The sequence below is a fragment of the Theropithecus gelada genome, chromosome 4, assembly GCF_003255815.1.
Source record: "Theropithecus gelada isolate Dixy chromosome 4, Tgel_1.0, whole genome shotgun sequence".
NCBI classification, from domain to species: domain Eukaryota; kingdom Metazoa; phylum Chordata; class Mammalia; order Primates; family Cercopithecidae; genus Theropithecus; species Theropithecus gelada.
In genome coordinates, this window is record NC_037671.1 from 107610761 (window position 1) to 107635514 (window position 24754).

Below are 24754 nucleotides of genomic sequence, written 5' to 3' on the forward strand. Positions count from 1 at the left end.
TTTACCTAGCTCGCTTGTTTACTCATATAATCTTAAGACTAACCTTTGATGTACGGAGGTGCTTAAGTGCTTTTTACTGGGGAAGTCCACAATGTCAATTACCCTCTAATGGTGTTGACTCAAGCTTTTTTAAATTAACTTACTGAATAAATGCAAGTCAGACTAGCTGATCAGGGTCGAGTGGCAACTGTTTACAGGACTCAGCAGGGAGTCTGTAAGCGGCTCCCACACACGCAGCTGGACTGGCAAAGCAGAATTTATCTGTGTGTCAGTGTACTTCATTCACCTGTTGCTGGATCAGGAGTCTGCAAGGGACAGACTCCCGGCAGCTGGTGCCCCCTGGAGGAGAGGAGTGCTGCCCCAACATAACTCACCAAGTAAGGCAGAGCAGTAAGATACAATGCTAAGGCTCACTGATTGATTCAACCAGTATTTACTGAGACTGCCATGAGCCAAGATCTGTTCCAGGCATGGTGCAAAGCTTGGAAGAAAGGAGGCATCTGGTAAACTGAGAAACAGAAAAGTCCAGATTGGCAGGGTCAGAGGAGGATGGAGTGAGAGCTAATTCTAGAGAGGATGGAGGACCAGATTATGGTGATCTTTTTAAGGCACAATGAATTTTTTCAACTTCATCCTAAGGACAGTAAGAAGCTACTGATCTGACTTGTGATTTTACAGACTGTGGCTGCAAAGTGAAGAACAGTTTAAAAGGGAAAGGCAGGCCAGGTGTGGTGGCTCATGCCTGTAATCCCAGCACTTTGGGAGGCTGAGGCGGGTGGATCACGAGGTCAGGAGTTCAAGACCAGCCTGGCCAACATCTCTACTAAAAAAAGTACAAAAAATTAGCCAGGTGTGGTGGCATGCACCTGTAATACCAGTTACTCGGGAGGCTGAGGCAGGAGAATCACTTGAATCTGGGAGGCAGAGGTTGCAGTGAATGCTGATTGCAACATTGCACTCCAGCTTGGGCAACAAGAGTGAAACTCCATCAGAAAAAAAAAAAAAAAGAAAAGAAAAGAAAGGGAAAGGCATGGCTCAAACACTGCAGCTAAGATGAGGGTGGCTTGGATTAAGGTGGTGGCCAATGAAGACAAAAGGATGTAGACATGAAGATATCTAGGAGGTAAAAATACTCACTGGGATTCAGTGGACAGGCTAACTGTGACTTCTGGCTTGAGCAGCTGGACCACGACCTGAAAAAGGAGCATTATCTACGTGGTGGAGTGTTCTGAGATTTGGGCATGTTGCATGTGCAATGCCTATGAGATGGCTAGTGGGTTTGTGAAGTAAGCAGGTGGGTCTATACAGGCCTGTTTCCTTAGGCTTCAGACCTTCACTGAGATTGGAATTAAAGCTGTAAGAGTGGTTGAAACGGTCTGAGGAATACAGGGTGAGAAAAGAGATCAGGCAGAGGTGGAAAAATACCCACAAAGGGCAGGTGTAAGAGTCCTTTCCTCCAGGTTATCAAAGCACCAGGTAAATCGTTCTACTTCAAAATCAAAAGCATTTCTGTGTCATCACTTGTCTGTCTTCCTTCACTAGCTGTGAGCTCCTAGGAGGTATGGATCATGTCTTCCTTGTTCAGCTCGGAAACACCAGTACTCAGAGCTCAGTGCCAGCCACACAGTAGCTCCTCAAAATATCTTGGCTGGATGCTTGAACAAATGAATGAACAAATAGGCTTATTTGCTCAAGGAGATACTATACTGCCCAAAGACATAGTTTAATCCCACTTCTTAAAAACAAAAACCCAAATAACCTGACTGAAAAATGGGCAAAGGACTTGAACAGACATTTCTCCAAAGAAGATATGCAACAACATCACTAATCTACATTATTAATCCTAAGGGAAATGCAAATCAAAACCACAATGAGATATCACCTAACATCCAAGAGGATGGTTACTCCAAAAAAAAAATCCCAGAAAAATGACAATATTGGCAAGGATGTGGAAAAACTAGAATCCTTGTGTAATGTTAGTGAAAATGTAAAATGGTGCAGCTTGTAAGCCAAAAATAAAATCCTAAGCCCCCTATCGACTGAATGGAGCCTCTCTTGGCCAAGGAAACCCCAGAAAAACTTTTAAAAATTCCTAGCTATGACAGAAAGGGAGGTTGGACACACCTCATTATACTCCCCCCCATCTGGAATTTAGGTCCAACTGACCTGAGTAAAAGTTAAAATAGAGATCATAAGACTGACAAAAGACTCTTGATGGAAATAAGATAACAAATTCTAAACAATACCTAAGGTCATGCAAGGCAAGCCTTAAGCCATGCCTACAGGCCATCAATCTCACTAAATGGGCCATATTTTGGCTGACTCTGACATAGCATCCGAATGTTTTAACTTAAAATATTCCTTTCTGCTGACTCCCAAGTTCTAGATCAAATTTTGTTGCTTTAACTAACTAGATTAAAGAATCTCTGAATCTACCTGACTTGTACACTCCTCTACTTCTCCTGGCTTCAAAATATTCCACATTTTCAGGCTGAGCCAACGGATACCTTCCACATGTTGATTTATGTCTTTGCCTGTAACTCTTGCCTCCCTGAAATGCACAAAACCAAACTGTAATTCAACTGCTTCGGGTGCACTTTCTCAGGACCTCTTGAGACTGTTTTGCTGGGCCAGGGTCACCCATACTGGCTCAAAATAAACCTCTTTAAAGTATTTTACTAGTCTTTCTGTTAACAAGCTGCTATGAAAAAACAGTATGGCAGTTCCTCACAAAATTAAAAATAGAATTACCATATGATCCAGCAAGTCCACTTCTGGGCACAAATCCGGAAGACTTGAAAAGCAGGGTCTCAAAGAGATATGTGTACACCCATGTTCACAGAAGAATTATTCACAACAGCCGAAAGACGGAAGGAACCCAAAAGTTCATCAATGGGTAAACAAAATGTGGTATATACATACAATAAAATATTATTCAGCCTTAAAAAGAAAGAAAATTCTGACACATGGTACAACATGGATGAACCTTAAGGACATTATGCTAAGTGAAATAAGCCAGTCAGAAAAAGATAAACACTTGTAAACCAAAAATAAAATTCTAAGCCACCCAACCTACAGAATGGGCCTTCTTTTGGCCAAGGGGATCCCAAAGGAGTCTAGAAAACTAGTTCAGGCTGGGCGCGGTGGCTCAAGCCTGTAATCCCAGCACTTTGGGAGGCCGAGGTGGGCGGATCACGAGGTCAGGAGATCGAGACCATCCTGGCTAACAGGATGAAACCCCGTCTCTACTAAAAAATACAAAAAACTAGCCGGGCATGGTGGCGGGCGTCTGTAGTCCCAGCTACTTGGGAGGCTGAGGCAGGAGAATGGCGTGAACCTGGGAGGCGGAGCTTGCAGTGAGCCGAGATCGTGCCACTGCACTCCAGCCTGGGCGACAGAGCGAGACTCCGTCTCAAAAGAAAACTAGTTCAGGCTATGACAGGAAGGAAGATTGGACATGGTCCTTATATTGCCCCCATCCCTTTGGGGTTTAGGCACAACTGACCAACATTAACATTAAAATAGAGGTAAGACTGATAAAACTAAGACTCTTTGTAGCAATAAAATACCAAGTTCCAACCTGATTCTGACATAGCATCATACAACGGATGGCGGGCCTAAAGGAAATCAAAGTATTTTACCCCCAAATATATTTTGTTGATATGTTTTGAAACGGCAAAACCTGCAAATGGCAAAACCCTGCAAAATCATCTCTCGTGGGGGAAATTTGCATTTTGTAGAGAATGTCCTTCCTTTCCTAGGTCTTTTCTTGATCCAGGAGATATTTAACCAAGAGTCTAATACCTTTTAAGGTCTAAAAGGAGACATTTACCATTTATTCACCGTGAAGCCTGCTACTTAAGTGGTTTCATCTGCATAACAAGAACCTTGGGGCCGGACGCAGTGGCTCCTGCCTGTAATTCTAGCACTTTGGGAGGGCAGATCACAAGGTCAGGAGTTCAAGACCAGCCTGGCCAACACAGTGAAAGCAGGAGAACTGCTTAAACCCGGGAGACGGAGGTTGCAGTGAGCTGAGATGGCGCCACTGCACTCCAGCCTGTGGGACAGGGCAAGACCTCCGTCTGGCAGGGCGCAGGGAGGTTGCGGCGGGGAACAAGAACATTGGCTTCCACGACCCCCTTACCTTAACTCAAGCACTTGTTTCTCCTGACTTCAACCCTTTAGGCAAAGCTTAACTCTTTCAACCAACTGCCAATCAGAAAATCTTTGAATCCACCTGTGACATGTGTGTGGCCCCATTTCAAGATGTCCTATCCTTCCACAGGTTTAACCAACATGTGCCTTACGAATACTGATGTATGTCTTTGGTCTGTAACTTCTGTCTCCCTGAAACGTACAAAACCAAACCGTGACCTGACTACCTAAGGCACATATTCTCAGAACCTCTTGTGACTGTGTCCTAGGCCACGGTTGCTCATATTTGGCTCAGAATACTGCACAGAATTTGGTTTGTCAACATGTTGCATAATTCCACTTACATGAGGATTGTAGAGTCAAACTCATAGAAAAGATAGTAAAATGGTGCTTCTCATGGACTGGGAAGAGGGAGAAACAGGGAGTAGTTGTTTAATAGCTAAAGAGTTTTCATTTTGCAAGATGAAAAGGTGCTGGAAATTAGTTGTAAAATAATGTAATATATTCGACACTATAAAACAGTACACTTAAAAATGGTTAAGATGATAAATTTTATGTTATATGTATTTTACCACAATTAAAAGAAAAAATATATTTAAATATTTAATGCCTGCATCTAATTACAGATTTCCCCATATCTGCTATCCCTGCCTCTCTGATGAGCCGAGTAATGTTAGGACACAGATTCTTGTTTATTATCACCTCCACTGTCAACTCCCTCCCAGGCATGCCTCTATTACGCGCTGCTGAGAAATAATCCTCCACTATAACTGACCCAAACATAAGGTGGCCTAAAGATTTCTGGGAAATAAAAACAAATAGAAAGGGGGCCCATCTGTGTATACTTTCTTAAAGACTTCTAAGCTTTTAAAATTACTGCTTAACAAAAATTTAGTTAAAATATAAAGGTTCATCACTGGCGTAACAAACACAAAATCAGAGTGTGACAGGGTTCAGGACATGCTTCCCAAATATGACCGTAGGAGACCAGAATAAGCCACCACAAATCTGCCTCTTTGGCATAAGGATAATTTCGAGCTGGTTATTTTGAGATACACATAGGATAAAGACACAGAGTAGGCCAGGAGTGGTGGCTTATACCTGTAATCCCAGCACTTTGGAAGGCTGAGGCAGGTGGATCACCTGAAGTCAGGAGTTCAATACCAGCCTGGCCAATATGGCAAAAACCCATCTCTACTAAAAAAAATACAAAAATTAGCCGGGCGTGGTGGCGGGTGCCTGTAATCCCAGCTATTCAGGAGGCTGAGGCAGGAGAATTGCTTGAACCCAGGAGGAGGAGGTTGCAGTGAGCCGAGATGGTGCTATTGCACTCCAGTCTGGACAACAAGAGCAAAACTCCATCTCAAAAAAAAAATAAATAAATAAAAGGACACAGGGTAAACTCTGAAGAGTTACCCTTTTGTAAGATAAATTACATCTATAAAGAAAATCTGGCTGTGGTAAGAGCTAATTCTAGAGAGGATGGAGGACCAGATTATGGTGATCTTTTTAAGGCATAATGAATTTTTTAACTTTATCCTAAGGACAGTAAGAAGCTACTGATCTGACTTGTGATTTTACAAAGACTGTGGCTACAAAGTGAAGAACAGTTTAAAAGGGAAAGGCAGGCCAGGTGTGGTGGCTCATGCCTGTAACCCCAGCACTTTGGGAGGCCAAGACGGGCAGATCACAAGGTCAGGAGATCAAGACCATCCTGGCTAACACAGTGAAACCCTGTCTCTAGTAAAAATACAAAAAATTAGCCAGGTGTGGTGGCGGGCACCTGTAGTCCCAGCTACTGGGGAGGCTGAGGCAGGAGAATGGTGTGAACTCGGGAGACGGAGCTTGCAGTGAGCCGAGATTTCCACGCCACTGCTCTCCAGCCTGGTGAGACTCCGTCTCAAAAAAAAAAAAAAAAAAAAAAAAGAAAAAAAGAAATCTACACATGTAACAGTCTCTCTCGGCACCAGGAAGAGAAGGATGATTGGATTTCTGGAAACTTAAAAAAAAAGAGAAGGCATTGGCTTAAATCTGCAGAACAAACATCACCCTTCTTTCTGTTTCTGTGAAGCATTTGAGCCTGTAGTCTAAGACAATTTTTTGAGCTGCTCTAAAGACTTACTCATTTCTTTGGGTTAACTCCCGTGTATGCAGGAGATGTACATGTTATTAAACTTCTGTTTGTTTTTCTCTTGTTAATCTGTCCTTTGTAACGGAAAGTCCTGCTAAGAACTCACTAAGAGTAGAGAAGAAAATTACTCTTCCTTTCCTAAAAGTGAATAAGTGAAGATTCAGCAATCACTTCTGCAAGTTTCCGATTTCTACTTCAGACTGATAATAAACACCAGCTTACTCTGCTTCTTCACTATATGCTCATTTGACTGGGAAATGGAATAAAGCATTCTGGTTAAAAGGCAAAAACTGCTTTCTCCCTTATTTCTCCTGGTTTAAACACCACAACCTAACTAAGGTAAAAAAAGATTAAAATAAAATTTGTCAACAATAATTATAATAACCCATTCACTAGTATTTAACAGAAATTGGGGGAATACCAACATAGTGATGCCACTCCCTGAAAGCAGATACAGATGAAAATTTACTTGTTTCCAGAGAACATCCTTACCTGCACGAGAGTGTCCAGTGTGAAGATGTGCTCCCCACGAACATTGTAGAACTTGACCATGGCACTCTTCAGAAGGGGGCCATTGGGAAGCTCACCAAGCTGGGTCTGCCGTTCCATCCCAGCGACTGCCAGCAAGTCCCCCTGTGTGCACCACTGGGCCACCACCTCTGAAACAGAGGAGAGAGGATCAGCACAAGGACGCAGCCCTCTTTAAACTGTCACTCAGCAAGGCTACTGTCTTCAGTAGTTTAACAAATACAGACACTGAGCAAATGTAACAAAAAATATATTCATGGTTTTTTCTTTCTTTTTTTTTTTTTTTGAGATGGAGTTTCGTTCTTGTTGCCCAGGCTGGAGTGCAATGGCATGATCTCGGCTCACTGCAACCTCTGCTTCCTGGGTCCAAGCGATTCTCCTGCCTCAGCCTCCCGAGTAGCTGGGACTACAGGCGTGTGCCACCACACCCGGCTAATTTTGTATTTTTAGTAGAGACGAGATTTCTCCATGTTGGTCAGGCTGGTCTCGAACTCCCGACCTCAGGTGATCTGCCCGCCTCGGCCTCTCAAAGTGCTGGGATTACAGGCGTGAGCCACAGTGCCCAGCCCATATATTCATGTTTTAGCTCATGAATACAACCACCTATTTCTCTGAAGAAGATGGATTCTATTAAAAACAGGTGTTTGTCACATGAATGGAAATTGTAGTTTCCTGAAACACAATCAAATTAGGTAGAAATCATGATATAATAAAGTTGGCATATTAAATATGTATCTCCAATTCCAGTATTTCCATAATGAGACTTGTAGAACTTCCTTTTTCTTTAAAGAGAAAGCAAGACAATAAAACCTATGACTGTATATTCATATAAGTGCTGGTCCCACTGCCGTGTCCTCCACTCCCAGGGATGACTCAGAGAGTTTATAAATGCCAAAAGTAAAAAACACATCGAAAACAAAGCTTTAGTTTATATTCCTTTGATTTCTGAGCACTACTGGGCAGATAAGGTTCACACAAAGGACACACAAGCATATGAGAACGCTGACTCTTATTCGCCATTTGATGATGTTGTGGGGCTTAGAAAAGAAAATACCCCTGCTGGGAGACAGTTTTTTCAGCGTAATTTCCACACTGGAAATTCAATGCCCACTTACAAACTACTCAGTGACTATAAAAAATAGCTATTAAAAGGTTTATCTTATCCCAATGTGAGCAATTTACTTATTTCTTGCTGGTAAAACAAAAGCTATTAGTATTAATAAGATTTATGACATTTTTTTTTCTCCCTAAGACCCTAAAATCGTAATGTGGTTTATACAGAGATCTCTGAAATCTAGAACCAAAGTGGCCCACTTTGCAGAGAAGCTGGGTGGAACTTAAAGAAAATGCTCTGCCCTGATGAGCACATATTTCAGAGGTGGGGCTAGAATTCAGTGGTCCCCAGGCTCTATCAGCACGCACATTACAATACCCCTTATTCATGCATGGTCATGATTTTGATGCTGCTACCATAACATTCTGAGGTGGCTGAGGCTCTTTCACCTCTGTTGAAAACTGGAGTGTGTCTCCTGGGACAAGACAGGTTTCCAGACCCAGGGAACCCAGGACTTTCTCATGAAGTTAGCTGCAGAGCAGAAAGTAGGGAGACAAAGGGCTGAGCCAAAGCGGTTACAGATGAATAGAAAATGGAAAAAAATCTGTCACAACCAGGAAATGAAAAATTACATAAAAGAATCAAAAACATCCTGGTGAATCAGATTCTTTTACAGGGCGGGGGTGGGGGGGAAGCTAGAGGATTCGTGCACATACTAAATGCGCTCTGGGCATTCAACACCTAGGTCCATCTCAGGGAAAACCCTGCTTGTGATCAGGAAACTGAGATGACGTTCTCTGGAGAGCAGCTTTGGGCACACAAGGCAACCAAAAGGCAAAGCACTAACATAAACAGTCAAAGTAGTAACAAAGACGACGGTGTCTCAAGCTTCTTAGGACAGAAGCATCATTGCAATATTGTAGAAATAAAGGTGATGACATGAAATTTCCAGAGCTCCTCATCTGAACCGCACCATTCTTGTATTTATTTTTAAAATAAGATTTTTTTGAATTGTATTGCAAGGTGGCTTTCCCCAACAGAAAAGTGGGTTGTTGCCCCTGCAGAGCTGACCTAGACGATGATGCTTTCGGAGACTGCTCAGGGACTCAGCAAGCAACTTGGGGCACTCCCCATCTGTCTACGAGATGGGCTCTATCTGAGGCAAGAATGAATCCAAATGTTTACAAGTTAACTCTCAGGGACTTCTTTTTTTTTTTTGAGACAGAGTTTCACTCTTGTTGCCCAGGCTGGAGTGCGATGACGCAATCTCAGCTCACTGCAATCTCCGCCTCCCAGGTTCAAGCGATTCTCCTGCCTCAGCCTCCCGAGTAGCTGGGATTACAGGCATGCGCCACCATGCCCAGCTAATTTTGTATTTCAGTAGAGACGGGGTTTCTCCACGTTGGTCAGGCTGGTTTCAACTTCCCAACCTCAGGTGATCCACCCTCCTCGGCCTCCCAAAGTGCTGGGATTACAGGCGTGAGCCACTGCGCCCGGCCAGGACTTCTTTTAATGCAGATGCAAAGTTATAATGAAATTACTGTCATCTGCAAAGGCGAATGACTCTTTCAAAAAAGATTAAATTCTATACAAATAATGCCATTTCTTGTTCCAACGATTATGGAGCTACATGCATCAAGTGATATAGCAACATATGTGAACACCTCTGATGATTTAGCATAAAGCAGTCCTGAGCCACATGACAGGCACAGCCGCGACCAGGGATTCTGGCTATCTCATAAAGTACTAGCAGGAAGAACTCAGCAGTGGGACTAAGAAAGAATAACCCTGAATTGTTCAGTGTCAGCCAGGAGTATGTGAGTTTTCTGCACGAGTTGAATTCCTAGGGTAGGAATTTAAAATTTTCAGAAATTAGTGGGAAAATCAAAGTAAAAGAAAATACTCATTCAATTTCTACATGTCACTATGATAAAGAAGAGGAGGATACAGAAGCCTAGATATAGTCAGGACAGAACTTTTTTGTTTCAGAAACTTTTTGTAAACGATGTCTGTCTTATTTAAAAAATAATCCCCAGTGTCTTTGCCCAAGACTTCCATAGTAATTTTGCTTGAATCTCTCATTTTTAAATTTGTTTCAGAATACAACCTAAAAGGAACAAACTAATGCTCTACTTAGCAGGCCTCTTGTCCCTTTTCCTAAAGCTCGTGGCCCAGAGTCTCTAATCTCACCCTCGCAGGCAACGGGGAGTTCCGGAGCACACAAGAGGCCCGTACTCCGGAAGCATCTATGTTTCTCAGCGATTTTGGGGGGTGTGGGTTTTTGGTCTCTAACAGATTTTACACAAAGAAATTCAGCACACGTACACTATTCTTTAGCCAGAAAATCTTATGGATCTTTTTTGGTAAAAGTCTGGAAGGTTATATGAAGTCAGTGAAAATGTAGTTCTTTTGTGTTAACAAGAAGCCCTTGTGTGGTATTACTGGGTCAGAAAGAGGCAGCTACATTTTAACAGAAAAAGAAAGATGTGCTTATCAAGCACCATATATATTGCAGCTACTGTTTGGAGTCTGCAGTTATCCAGTCCTTTTGATTCACCTCTTTATTAGTCATTAGACACGCATGTGTGTATTTGCATACACACGTGCATATGCAGCAGTGGGGGGTGGAGGAAAGAGAAACTAATTAATTAGCAAAGTGTGTGATGATAAAATAACAGGTACTTTTTTTTCCCCCCTTTAAGAAGTATGTTTCATTGCAAGGACCGAAAAAAAGGGGCATGTACGCAATGAGGATGATGTGGGCAAATCTTATCAGGTCTGCCTGCAGGAGCAGATGGCATCAATGACTGAAACTACCTGCCTCAAAAATTCCCTCCTCATTTTCTCAGTGTGCTCAATGAAATGATAAAAAGAGAAAATTCTGCAAAACAAAAAAACAAACAAAGTCCAGGGGTTGGAGCTTTTAACTTCAAGGCAAGTGTGGGATGAAATGAGTGCCTCTGGGAGCCTGCTTTGCCACTGAGGGATGAACTGGCTTGGGCAGAAAATTCCTGAACTCATAATTGAATTATTTCCACTCAGGAAAAGAGTAGAAGTCATAACAATGGGTAAAAACCTCAAGCAAAATGAATAATTCCCTGCTTATTGCGTGATGAACAGAAGTCCCTGTTCTGAAGAAGAGAATCTGAGTAAGGCAGAACTTCCTCAGCAAACCACTGCCAAGCAAACCCAGAGCCTAACCCTCCCCAGACCCCGGCGTTTGAGCCCACAGACACATCTGCAGTGAAAATGAAGTGTGCTGGATGATGCAGAAAAGGCCTGGGCAGGGACCAAGAGCTATGTGGAATTCTAGGTTCTTTTGCACAGGACATAAATTCCAGTGCTGGTGATATACTAAAACAATATTGTGAGTCACCTTCCTTCACTGCAAAAGTTCTTTTTTTTTTTTTTTTTTGAGACGGAGTCTCGCGCTGTGTCACCCAGGCTGGAGTGCAGTGGCGCGATCTCGGCTCACTGCAAGCTCCGCCTCCCAGGTTCACGCCATTCTCCTGCCTCAGCCTCCGAGTAGCTGGGACTACAGGCGCCCGCCACCACGCCCGGCTAGTTTTTTGTATTTTTAGTAGAGACGGGGTTTCACCATGTTAGCCAGGATGGTCTCGATCTCCTGACCTCGTGATCCACCCGCCTCGGCCTCCCAAAGTGCTGGGATTACAGGCTTGAGCCACCGCGCCCGGCCACTGCAAAAGTTCTTTAGTGATATTCCTCTGAGACAGTAACAGAGAAAAACCAGGTGGATTGGAGACCTTTTTAATTTCCTCTATGAGACAAGTAACTGACCTGTTTGTAACAGAACAGATGACCCTAGGCTAAAAACACTGCCATGTGCCATCTCCAACAGTATCCTGGTTGTCTCTTCCCAATATTTACCAACATAGCCCGTAAGATAGTGGATAAAAAAATAAGTTACAAAACAAAAATGATTGCTATTCATACCACATGTAAAGGTTAAGTCCTTAAAACATTCTGATCCCAAGAGAGAAAAGGTAAATTGCCTACATACAGCACTGTCAGGGCACAGAGAACGAGATCCCAAGTATGGTGCTTTGGTACACTAAGCATTTTTTTTTTTTCTTGAGATGGAGTCTTGCTCTGTCGCCCAGGCTGGAGTGCAGTGGCATGATCTCAGCTCACTGTAACCTCTGCCTCTCGGGTTCAAGCAATTCTCCCACCTCAGCCTCCTGAATAGCTGGGATTATAGGCGCAAGCCACCATGGCCGGCTAATTTTTGTGTTTTTTAGTAGAGACGGGATTTCACCATGTTGGCCAGGCTAGTCTTGAACTCCTGACCATGTGATACACCCACCTCAGCCTCCCAAAGTGCTGGGATTACAGGCATGAGCCATCGTGCCCGGCCTGAGCATTTTGAATTAAAGGCAACTGGAAGGCCTTAGAACAGAGGTGTCCAATCTTTTGACTTCTTTGGGTCACACTGGAAGAAGAATTGTCTTGGGCCCTGCATAAATACACGAACACTAACGGGAGCTGATGAGCTTAAACAAACAAAAAATCTCATAGTGTTTCAAGGAAGTTTACAAATTCGTGTTGGCCACATTCAAAGCTGTCCTGGGCTGCTTGTGGCCCACAGGCTGCAAGCTGCACAAGCATGCCTTAGAAGCTGCTTCAGAGCCAAGGACTTTCTGATCTTCTCCTGCTTTCCCCAAATAACCAGGAAAGACTTAACCACCAGAGAAGATAATAAAAGTTGTCAAAACCTTTGGTCACAGGCAGAGTTCTACCCTTCACCTTCCCATAACTTACAAGTCCCATTCAGTTCCCAAGAATTATTAACAAGATAACGTCTACCTCCTGGGTCCCTTCATTTCTCCTAGAAATCACTTACTACTAAATCATGATTGCCTACCCACCTCCCCACTTCCCTCCTTCCCATGAAAAGGGTATAAAAACTTCCAACCATGTGGCCTTTCTTGGAGTCTCTTATTTTATGTGGGTCCTATGCTTATTCACATTAATACATTTCTATGCCTTTTCTCCTATTAATCTGTCTACTGTCAGTCATTTCAGGGAACCTTCAGAGAGGACAGAAGGGAAGCTTTTCCTCTGTCCTTACAGCACTTACTAGATGGCACCAGCTCATTTCGATTTAATCTAACTTTCTGAAACTAGGAAGACACAGAACAAAAGCATCCTGCAAATAATTTTTTTTTGAGACGGGGTTTTGCTCTGTTGCCCAGGCTGGAGTGCAATGGGGCCATCTCGGTACACTGCAACCTCTACCTCCCGGGTTCAAGTGATTCTCCTGCCTCAGCCTCCCAAGTAGCTAGGATTACAGGCATGCATCACCACACCTGGCTAATTTTTGTATTTTCAGTAGAGATGAGGTTTTGCCATGTTGGCCAGCCTGGTCTTGAACTCTTGACCTCAGGTAATCCACCTGCCTCAGCCTCCCAAAATGCTGGGATTACAGGCGTGAGCCACCGCACCCCACTGAAAGCATCCTGTAAATAACTGAAAACATTTTTAGGTTAGATTTAGATATCTAGTTAGGTAATAATTAAAATGCTAAATTTGCCTGTATTTTTAGAAGAAAACTCAAAAAATTTCCACATTTGGGAGGGCTACTTTGGGTCACCTCCCCAAGTTACCTAACGTGTGCTTCTACCTATATTACACATATAGTTGCAACACGTTAGAAATGCTGCTCCAGGCCAGGTGTGGTGGCTCATGCCTGTAATCCCAGCACTTTGGGAGGCCGAGGCGGGTGGATCACCTGAGGTCAGGAGTTCCAGACCAGCCTGACCAATACGATGAAACCCCGTCTCTACTAAAAATACAAAAATTAGCCAGGCGTGGTGGCATGCGCCTGTAATCCCAGCTACTCGGGAGGCTGAGACAGGAGAATCACTCGAACCTGGGAGGCAGAAGTCGTAGTGGGCCAAGATCGTGCCATTGCACTCCAGCCTGGGCAACAAGAGCAAAACTCCATCTCAAAAAAAAAAAAAAAAAAAAAAGAGAAATGCTGCTCCAATACCTTGGGCATATTCAAAGGGTAAAAATAAAGTTTCCATAAGCAGGGTGGCAAAAAATTGGAAAAATTCCCCCTGTAAAGAATAAAAAGGAACTGAGTGGTAATTGCATTATGTTCAGCCTTCACCAGATATTTGGTAGAGAAACAAAGTTCAGGATTCCAGAACTAGAGGCAGGTTCTCAAAAAATTAATAAATTTGGTTTAAAGGTTTAAAAACAGAATTTCGAAGAAAAAGGCTAAGCATGGATTATAAATACATTAGGAATTACATCCTTGTGTTTTAGCTCCATGAAAGACAGAACATTCAGAAAAAAATTTACAGACAAGCACAGGAATTTAAGTTCATCATCACCACAAAAAATAGGTACTCAGCTCCTACCGGGGCGTATGTGTGATAAAAAGGACTTCAGCATCATTCACGTCCCTCAGGAGTTTACAGCCTAAGTAATTCCTTATAATTACAGTCCTGAGACAGTAGATTGGGATGCCCCACAGAGGGTGCGTAATATGCTTCCAAAAATATTCTATAGTGTAAAAACAGAATAATTACTTGAGGGGGTGCAGAGGCAGGTATGATTCTTGTCAACCAACAGTTAAGTATATAGACTTGATCCTTTTATTTTTCTTGAGACGGAGTCTCGCTCTGTCGCCCAGGCCAGAATGCAATGGTGCGGTCTCGGCTCACTGCACCCTCCGCCTCCCAGGTTCAAGCGATTCTCCTGCCTCAGCCTCCCAAGTAGCTGGGACTATAGGCACACACCACTACACCTGGCTAATTTTTTTTTTTTTTCTGAGACAGAGTCTTGCTCTGTCACCCAGGCTGGAGTGCAGTGGCTCGATCTCAGATCACTGCAACCTCCACCTCCCAGGTTCAAGCAATTCTCCTGCCTCAGCCTCCCAAGTAGCTGGGATTACAGGCATCTGCCACCACGTCCAGCTAATTTGTGTATTTTTAGTAGAGACAGGGTTTCACGATGTTGGCCAGGCTGGTCTTGAACTCCTGACCTCGTGATCCATCCACCTCGGCCTCCCAAAGTGCTGGGATTACAGGCGTGAGCCACCGTGCCCTGCCTAGACTTTACATCCCTGTGATTGCTGAATAATTCAGGCAAGCAGCAGCAGCAGCACACGGTAATGACTCCCTAGACTGATGGCCAGTTTTGAATGACAGTAGCGAGTTATACCAAAGTTCCTGCCTTGTCTCCTATATCCTCATTCAGATTACAGGAGGTCCCTTAAACATCAAGGGTCAGAGGCAGCCAGGTATTGAATTTTAAAACCTTTTTACATTGTACCATTCAACCCTGAAGAGACAGATTGTTTTTCCATAGAACTCACATCAATGGAGTCAACAACATCAGCAGTAGCCTCGAATTGCAAAATTTACAACACTCCAAATGCCTATGCCCACTGATTTTCTTTTGAGATAACAACACTCATAATATCTATCAGGAAGGTATCAGCACTTGACTGCTGCCCTTCACATCAATGTCTCAGTCTAGTAATTGCAGAACCTCCACAAGTCTTTCAAGGTAACTTTATCGCACAATGATCAGCTCCTTAATAAGCCTGCCAGGTTCTTTAACCATCTGCTCCCTCAGGGATGGCAGGTGCTGCAGTCCGTTTATTGTGCAGACACGCTTAAGTCAGATACAAACACACTTGTACACCTGAGAGAGGATCATTCTTGTCATAGTGAGGAAAAGAGCAGGTTAAGACGAAGACTGAATGTCAGGAATCTCCCTTTGAGATAAGACTAGGTATGGACTTGTCACATAAGCAAAGGAGCGAAGAGGGAGCGGCTTTAGTTAACAGACTCCACGAAGCCCAGAAGGGGTCACCACAGAGGACAGGAATCAGTAAGCACAGGGTGTACAAGACCGGCCTTGAAGCAAACACACGCAGGCCTGGTCTGCAGGCTTGGGGTGTGTGCAGCATTCTGTACCTTTCAGCCCTGAGCGGATGACCGTGGGAGACAAGTCATCGTAGTTGTTCATTAAGCTGATGTCTCCCGAGGTGAAGCTGACGGTGAGCAGAGGCTTGATGTTCTGCACTGGGATGGGATACGCTGCTGGACCATCTGCAGGAACACAAGTGCCAGGTGAAAAGGAGGGAAGCACACCACCCAAATCCAGGTTCCCAAAGCTGCAATCTTGCATGGTGCCTTACAAATTGCCTGACAATGCAGATCCTGCTCTGGATTGGGATGCTACCTAAATGAAGCATTCAACATCATTCAGGAACTACACAAGGGCCATCAGTGGGCACTAACAGAGAATTCTTGAGTAAGAAGCAGGACACTAGAGACACAGCCCTAGGGGCAATTGGTGAGTGGTGAGAATATGTGTGAAAGTTTATTACCTTGATGTTAATGTGTTACATGGTTCTAATGATATTATATAGACATAAATTATTTTAATGTCGTACAATGTCCAGGGATGGTAGGAGGAGGGATAAAAACATTTTCTTAATTATGGTCTAAAAGAGAAAAAAGTTGCTTTTCAAGACTAACTCCTCTTCCGTTGAATATTACAGAAAATAAGCAGCCACAGTGGCTCGCCCATATTTGGAGAGAAGGCTGGGCTAAATGTGGCTCATAGAGGCTTGCTGCACCTGCGGAGCACAGCCGGCGTTAAGGAAAACCCTGCGCTGGAGCCTCACGCAGACATTACAGAAGGGGCCATGATGGACCATGGACTTGGTCTTTCACAGGGTGTTTGAAAAAGCAAAAGTAAGCCCTTCCTAGATGCCTAGATAGATCAAGGTTTTCAGAAGGCTCCTGTAGGCTTTACCCCACACTGGGCTCATCTTAGCAGCCATCGAGGCGGGCCGGCTTGCCATCTGTCTGCAGAGGAAGCCCAGCTATTGCTTTGCTTTACATCATGACACTGCACTATACCGACCTCTGCCCTCAAATTCCCTAGGCCACTAAGAAGCAGCTTGCTGCATGTGAAAGGCGAACACCTGTCACCTGTCATCCTCTAAACTGCCCCTCTGCTTCTGAGCTTCTGAGAAGGGCAACTGCCTGGAGGAGCAACCAGGGACTGAATTCTGTTCTTGGACTTACTCTGGACTTGCTTTATAAACTTGGTCTCTGGATCTTGTGTTTTTTTTCTTTTTTTTTTTTTTGAGACGGAGTCTCACTCTGTTGCCCAGGCTGGAGTGCAGTGGTGCGATCTTGGCTCTCACTGCAGGGTCTACTTCCTGGGTTCATGCCATTCTCCTGCCTCAGCCTCCTGAGTAGCTGGGATTACAGGCGCCTACCACCACACCTGGCTAATTTTTGTTTTGTTTTGTTTTGTATTGTATTTTTAGTAGAGACGGGGTTTCAGTGTGTTAGCCAGGATGGTCTTGATCTCCTGACCTCATGATCCACCCGCCTTGGCCTCCCAAAGTGCTGGGATTACAGGTGTGAGCCACTGTGCCTGGCCCCTTGTTTTTTTTTTTTTTTTTTTTTCAATAATAAAACGGAGGTAAGTAAATCTGGATTTGACCCACTAAAGAGGAGTTCTAAGAGTATCCTGAGTCCATGTGATGAAGACACTGACTTTACTATTATAAGGCTGTAGAAATATGACAAACACTTCTCTCAAGGCTGATATCCTATTAGGAAAGGGGATGGTTAACTCCTAAACTGCTTTATGAGTGCTAGGAACACCCATAAACAGCCCCCAAGCCACTGGTCCTAAAACACTACCATTAATCACAACTGTTTTTCACATGTGAATGCCTTCTCCTAAAATGAATGAATGAATGAGTGTGTGTGTACACACACGTGTCTGCTGCTGGGGGGCATAACGTGCTGTGGCAGGAAAGAGAAGACAACATGAGAATACTGCAGGTTCCAATGGAGGCAGACACTGACGGGGGAGAAAATTTCTATAATTTCCCCCAGAACAGCCCTTCACAGGATGACATACCCCACAGTGGCAGGAAAGGTTAGAAACCACCCACTGTACCCTTTGACTATGAAGGGCACACAGCAGTGTAAGCACAGCTCTGCCAGGCTAAGGATAGAAGCCTGTGGCAGTGTGACCACTTCTAATCAAGAAGCCGGTCCCACTCCCCAAAACGAGGTGGTTACAGCTAGGTAGGAAGGCTAAATCCTAGTGTTCTATACCACTGTAGGATGACTATAGTTAACAATAACATATTATCATATTATATAGTTTCAAATACCTAGAACGAGGATATTGAATGTTCCCATCACAAAGAAATGATAAATGTTTGAGATGATGAATATGTTAATTAAAATGATCTGATCACTATACATTATGTGTATCAAACTGTCACAATGTACCTCATGAATATGTACAATTATTGTATGTCAATTTTTTTTAGAAGAGATGGATACAGAGGATGGGATGCTGGTGAAGAGCCAACAGAGTAGGCCAGTGCTGTACACTGATTCTGGAGACCTGCTAGAGGTTAAGGTGGCTAGAATTTGAAGTTATCCCCACCAAGAGTATTCAACACCAAGTGGTGTATACACAGAGGCAGCAGGTCTTTTTGACCTGAGGAGGAGGAAAGCTTCTGCCTGAAATAAAGAGGATAGACAGAAATGTGGAGTTATCTGCCCAAGGTGCTGGCCTTCATTATGGCAGAACAAATCCTTTTCTCATGAACCTAAAGCCACAGGCTTTAATAACATTGGGGATTTGGATATATCACATATTAAGTTATAATAATAGCACAGAATTTTTCATCTTTAGCTTTCTTTATTGTCACTAAGCAGCTAAGCCCCACCATATCTCAGGGACACAGGAAGAGCCATGTGTCTCACTTTATATCTAGGAAAAGCTAAGCGAATTAAGTGTAATCAGTTCGACCAGTGATTCTGAGAAAAGGGACAACAGCAGGGAGACAGTCACATCTAGATGAGGCCAGCCCTATCTTGCATTTCAGCTTGAGAACTCTTCCCAGGAAGCCCGGGTGCCACATGTGTTGTGGTCCTTCACCGTCCCTCCTCTACATCAGTCTACTCCCCTCCAGCGCCCTTCCTTGTCCTTCTGGTCAGTGACAAGGAAAGTAGGGCCAATGAGTACCTTGGGGAGGGGCGTAGTCATCTGAGTCCGTGTCGCTCTCGCTGCTGTCCTCCACCAGGAAGATTGGGTAGTTCCAGGACATGCCGAGGACGCCGTCTGACTCGTGCAGGAGGACGTGGGCCAGCATCCTGCCGTGGCAATCCATGACAATCACCTGCCCATCAGCTGTGCCAAACAGCACCTGCAATCCAAGACGGGGACCTCTGACCAAGTGGCAGCAAGGGTCAGTTTCTGGCACACCTTGTTGCCTCAATTTGTTTTAGGAAGATAATATATATTTAGAACTAAAAATTGCTAGTTAAGTAACAACAGCACAGTGACACAAAATGTTAAGTAGAACCTCTGCTGGCTATTCCTGCAAGAATTTTAGTCTTCTAATACTGAAACGTGACTAACAGCAGAATGAGTATATTATATTGCATGGACGTTTTCAAGTAATACCAGCAAAATCACTGTTATAATATTTGTAGGGGTTTTGCTTTGTATTTTTTATTGGAGGAGAGGAGTTAGGAAAATATTCATTTTCTTTTCTGGAAAATGAAGCAGCAGCAGAGATTTGTTGTTATGATTTTCTCAAATTTAGAAGAAAAAGTTTAGGTTTATGTTTGACCCAAGAGAAAATACATTGGGTTATGTAAGCATGTTATCTAACCATATCTGGAAAAGAAGATCCTCCTGAAACAATGTTTTATTTCCAATGTTGAATGTTTTACTTCACTGAGAATAATAATGGCATTAACGTATTAATTTATAATTAATTTAAGGATGTAGTAATGGTATTAAAATATTAAGTACTTTGCACTAAACACTATGCTGAAAGCTCTGCCTCATTAACTGTCAAAACCATGAGTTAGATACTAGTTTTGCTGGGGTGGCCCAGGTGGGCTTTTGCTACCACAGTGTGCTGAGGGCTGCTCCTCAGACACCTTCCCTGGCTTCACCCATCTCAGAGCACACACTCAGGAGCATGCTGGGTAGTACAGACAGGTACATGGCCAGAGCTAAAGAACGATCTGGGTAGAGGAAGGCCGGATGCTCCCCTCCATGACAGTGGCAAAGGGGCACCTCACAGCTGCTGAACATCCCCCTGCCACCACCAACCAATCAATAACACTGGTGGTGCCACCAGTGGGACATCCTGAGAGGAATCCTGGGGCCTGGGCAGCAGGACCTCCACCGAGGTGCATCACATTGCATTATCTTCTGTCCTGTGTGATGATGTCTGCAGTTTCTGCATTGGTTGTCATTAAAAACTTTACATCTTTTGTGTCTAATGAGATCTGTCTATCCATCAGCATCTCATTGTAACAATCATGCAAGTTATCTCCACTTTACAAACACACAAACAACTTCAGAGAGGCCAAGTAGGCTGACAAAGGCATTAAGTGATCAAGCCAAGGCCGTCTGACTAGAAAGGCTAGAATTTACCCAAAGGGAGACCTGGTTAAGGCTTTTTCAATTTTTTGCTTCTTTTTGCTTGAGATTTTAATGTGAAGCTCCTTGGGGGCAGAGACAGTCCATAGCTATATCCCTGGCACCTAACAGAGCTTTGTGTACAATGCAGGCACTCAATAAATATTTATTGCTAAATGAATGTATTAAAGTTTGTGACAAGCAAAAGGCAATTTTAGGATATAAATACTGATAACTGAGAGACTGCCTGCAGAAAGTTCACAGAATTCACAGAGCTATTTTAGAATAAATTGTTCATCAAATATTCCTTTAAATATGATCTATATTTTAATGAATGAACACTAAAAAAGGCTAAAACAATTTGCCTCCAGATGCAGCGATTAATTCATTACTGGAAAGACATAACTACTAGGAACACCATGGAATTCATTGTAGAAAAAGGTGCAATTTTAGCTGTCAAGAAAAAAAATTAGTATCTGACGGCATGTCTACAAAGCCTTCACGTGACGCAGGTGTAGGGATCAAGACACTGGAGCATGGGCCACAGGCCTGCTGAAGTCCTGAAAGAGGCAGATGTTTAATGTGCTTGGTGAGCCGTTTTCAATGACAATAAATATGAAATATGATTTCTTAAAACTTTAACTGAGCTGTACCCACCGCCACATTTATCACTATTCTCATCCCTTTATGTGGGATTGTGTGATTTCTGACCCCTAGTTACACTATAAGCTTTTGAGGCGATGGACTGTTATGGACTGAATGTTTATGAGCAGCCTGCCTCCCCAATCTATGTTGATGGTATCTGGAGGTGAGGTCTCTGGGGGATGATCCGGTTTAGATAAGGTCCAGAGGGTAGGGCACCCACGACGGGATTAGTGCCCACATAAGAAGAGTATGAGAGACCCGAGCTTGCAAGCGCTCTTGCTACCCCCAAGCACTGAGGAAAGGCTATGTGAGGACCCAGGGAGAAGGCAAGCCAGGAGTCAGCCTCCACCAGGAACCAAATTGGCTGGCACTTTGATCTTAGGCTTGCCAGACTCCAGAATTGTGAGAAATCAATGTCTGTTGTTTAAGCCCCTTGGTCTGTGGTATTTTGTTATAGCGGCCCAAGCAGAGACCTGAACCACATCAGCTTTGCTCAACAGTACCTCCCTAGGCCCTGTCATGGTGTACAACACAAGAAGTATTTGAAAAAGGGAGGAAATGCCTCTGCATTAAATGTCTTTTGAATTAATACTCGTTTTTCCATTTTAGAGAAGGACAGATGAGAGTACATACATGTAATTCCTGAATAAAGGTCTGATTAAGTTATCAGAGTTTAGTATCACACTAAAGCAAAACAGAACAAAAAGGGCAGGCCCCAAATCCACTACCATTAATTAATTCCAACTACAGCTCCCACAGGAAGACAGAAACACTATTAAGATTGGAAAAAATGAGAAAAGCAGCACTGACAGTTTAGTCATCAAGCAATGACGGAAGAAATTACTCTGTTTTGGAACAAGTATGTCACAGATAACTGAAGAACAGTGATATAATATGAAATCAGATTTTTAAAAATCTCTTCCAATACACCTTCTTTTCACGCCTAATCACTTTTAATGAGATAAAGCTTATGTGAGCAAAGGACTTCAGAAGAACAAGATTGACAGCCTAATAATAATGAATACACATACGGCAAGTGCATCAATCTCTGCTGCTTCTGCTCCTTAATGTTGGTCAAGCAATGAATGTGTTCTGAGTGGGCTGGTGCTCCTGTTTCTAGAATTCTCTGTGCTAGTGCTCCCCAGGCTCGGCTCTAGGTCCTTTTCTCTCTAGGAAACCACAATCACACCCATAGCCTCAAGGATCCCATTCATAGCTGACTCCCTGCACAGGCCTTTGTCCTGAGCCCCAGACTCTCACATGTAACTGCATTCCTGCCATCTCCCAAAGATGTGCCAAAGGTCCTCAGTGTCAACATGTCTTAAGATCAAACGCATGATTGCATCCTTTCCTGAGCAACACACACACAACCAGACCGCGTCAAGCAAGGACTGAGGCTTGTGCTTTATCTCTAATGTCTAGTACACCAGCTGGTTCACAGCAGTGCTCAGACATCATGTTTAAAGGCTTCTGGGCCCCACCACACAGAATTAATCTTGCTCTAACGATGGCCCCCACAGCATTCTGAACTTGGTTCTGGTTTTGTGTGCCTGTCTGCCAGTAAACCACAAGTATCTCAAGGGCAGGTCTGCACTCCCAGGTTCTCATTCACTCAGTGACTCAATGAATATAAATACATTTTGCCCAAATATTTGCCCAAGTTTTCCTACAAAAATGAAGGAGCAATCTCCTTCCTTTCTTCTTTATAAACCAATTCCCAAATCCTCCCATAAAACTATCCCCAAAAACCACTTTCAAGGATGAATCATGTATGTTTCTGTCCCATATTTTCCTGCTGTTTCCTGTGATGAACTGTAGGCTTCAGGTACGGGCAGGGCCAATGTTCCCTCTGTAATGCATATACCAGGACAAAATAAGCAGTAGAGACATACAGGTCAAGTCATACCAGTTCAATGGCTGCCTCGCTGGGTTCGGTTTACTTTGCAGCCTTGAATATACTCACTGCAGGGCAGTTTCTAATAGCAACATGGCCAGGCACCGTGGCTCACACCTATAATCTCAGCAGTTTGCGAAGCTGAGATGGGAGGATCACTTGAAGCCAGGAGTTTGAAACCAGCCTGGTCAACAAGGTGAGACCTTGTCCTCTACAAAAAAACAAAAAAATGTATCAGGGCATGGTGGTGAGCACCTGTAGTCCTAGCTCCTGGGGAGGCTGAGGCGGGAGGATCACGAGAGCCCAGGAGTTCAAGGCTGCAGTGAGCCACAATTGTGCCAATGCACTCCAGCCTGGGTGACTAAGCAAGACTCTGACACACACACACACACACACACACACACACACACACACCCCCACCCCCACAGCAATGCAATTATGATATCCATATATAATCTCTTTATTTCAATGTACTCCATTCTAAACTATTTTAGATGCAATTATTTAAAAATAAACACAATTATTATCAGTAGTTTAAAATAAACCAAGCCACAACCAAAGGGGGAGAAGAGAGGATATAAAATCATTGAAAAGACTTCTATTTTGGAAGCCGTGGTATCTCATCAGTACCTTTATCTTTGGACCCTACACATCTAAATTGTTGAATAAAACCATGTTAGGAAATGTCAACTTCAATAACACATGCTTTCAAAAATGTTCACTCTGTAACAGAGTTTAATTTGTAGTATTGGAACTAGTTCCTGAAGGAGGTGACTTTTTCCCACTTACTTGCTTTTATGATTGAAGGCTGGGGGAATACACTAAAAAACTGATTACAAATCCCTCCTAGTGACCTTAGCACCTCTGGTGGCATGAACGTGTAGCTGCAGACAGAGAAATGAAAAAACAGCCATGATGCCCCTCCTTTTCCTTGGAAGGAACTCTTTTTGTTCTGAGATGTGGCTAAAGTAAAAAAAAAAAAAAAAATTTTTTTTTTTTTTTATTTTCGAGATGGAGTCTCGCTCTGTCGCCCAGGCTGGAGTGCAGTGGCGCAATCTCGGCTCACTGCAATCTCCACCTCCCGGGTTCATGCCATTCTCCTGCCTCAGCCTCCTGAGTAGCTGGGACTACAGGCGCCCGCCACCACGCCCAGCTAATTTTTTGTATTTTTTAGTAGAGACGGGGTTTCACCATGTTAGCCAGGATGGTCTCGATCTCCTGACCTCGTGATCCGCCCGCCTCAGCCCCTCAAAGTGCTGGGATTACAGGTGTGAGCCACCGTGCCCGGCCAAAAAAATTTTTAAGACCTCCCTGTTGGGTTTCAGAATACTGGCCTTCAGATGTGCTTCAAGGCCAGACTTGAATATTTTGCAACTAAATAAACAGTCACTGAAATCAGACAGTTGTAAATGACAGAACTGCTCGATTAACAGACTATTTCCTGTTTTTTTTTTTTTTTTAAAGATGAAATGTAATTTCAAAGTTGATTATTACAATCATTCCTAAATCTGAATCTTCAGGCTAACAATAATTTGGAAGTCATCTCATCTCTTCACTGAAGAAAAGACCACTTGTAAACTAACCCATTAAGATAAGAGACTCTCCCATGTCTAAAGATTTTCAAAGAAGGAGGTATTCTGCCTCAGGCCTCAAATTTAATGTTAAATGATTCCCATTACCAGAACATTCTTCTCCAAATCTTTCAGGCTCCATTTTTAAGTTTATTCATCCTTCTAAGACACACCCATATATCAATTTGTCGGAGTAGAGAATAGTCTGACTACAGGACCAATACAAAAATGCATTTATGGCCAGGCATGGTAGCTCATGACTGTAATCCCAGCACTTTGGGAGGCCAAGACGGGCAGATCATTTGAGGTCA

The 24754-nt window shown here is 43.5% G+C and overlaps 1 protein-coding gene across 1 annotated transcript in view; it reads right to left on the bottom strand.

The window, feature by feature from the left end:
• Positions 1–24754, bottom strand: part of TULP4 (tubby like protein 4) — a 230416-nt gene that overhangs the window by 43219 nt on the left and 162443 nt on the right. Inside the window, exons 5-7 of the mRNA XM_025382297.1 lie at positions 18921–19101; positions 15821–15955; positions 6779–6945 (exon numbers count right to left, since the gene is read on the bottom strand). Coding sequence (XP_025238082.1) covers positions 6779–6945; positions 15821–15955; positions 18921–19101 — 483 coding nt within the window. The remainder of the gene's footprint in view (positions 1–6778; positions 6946–15820; positions 15956–18920; positions 19102–24754) is intronic.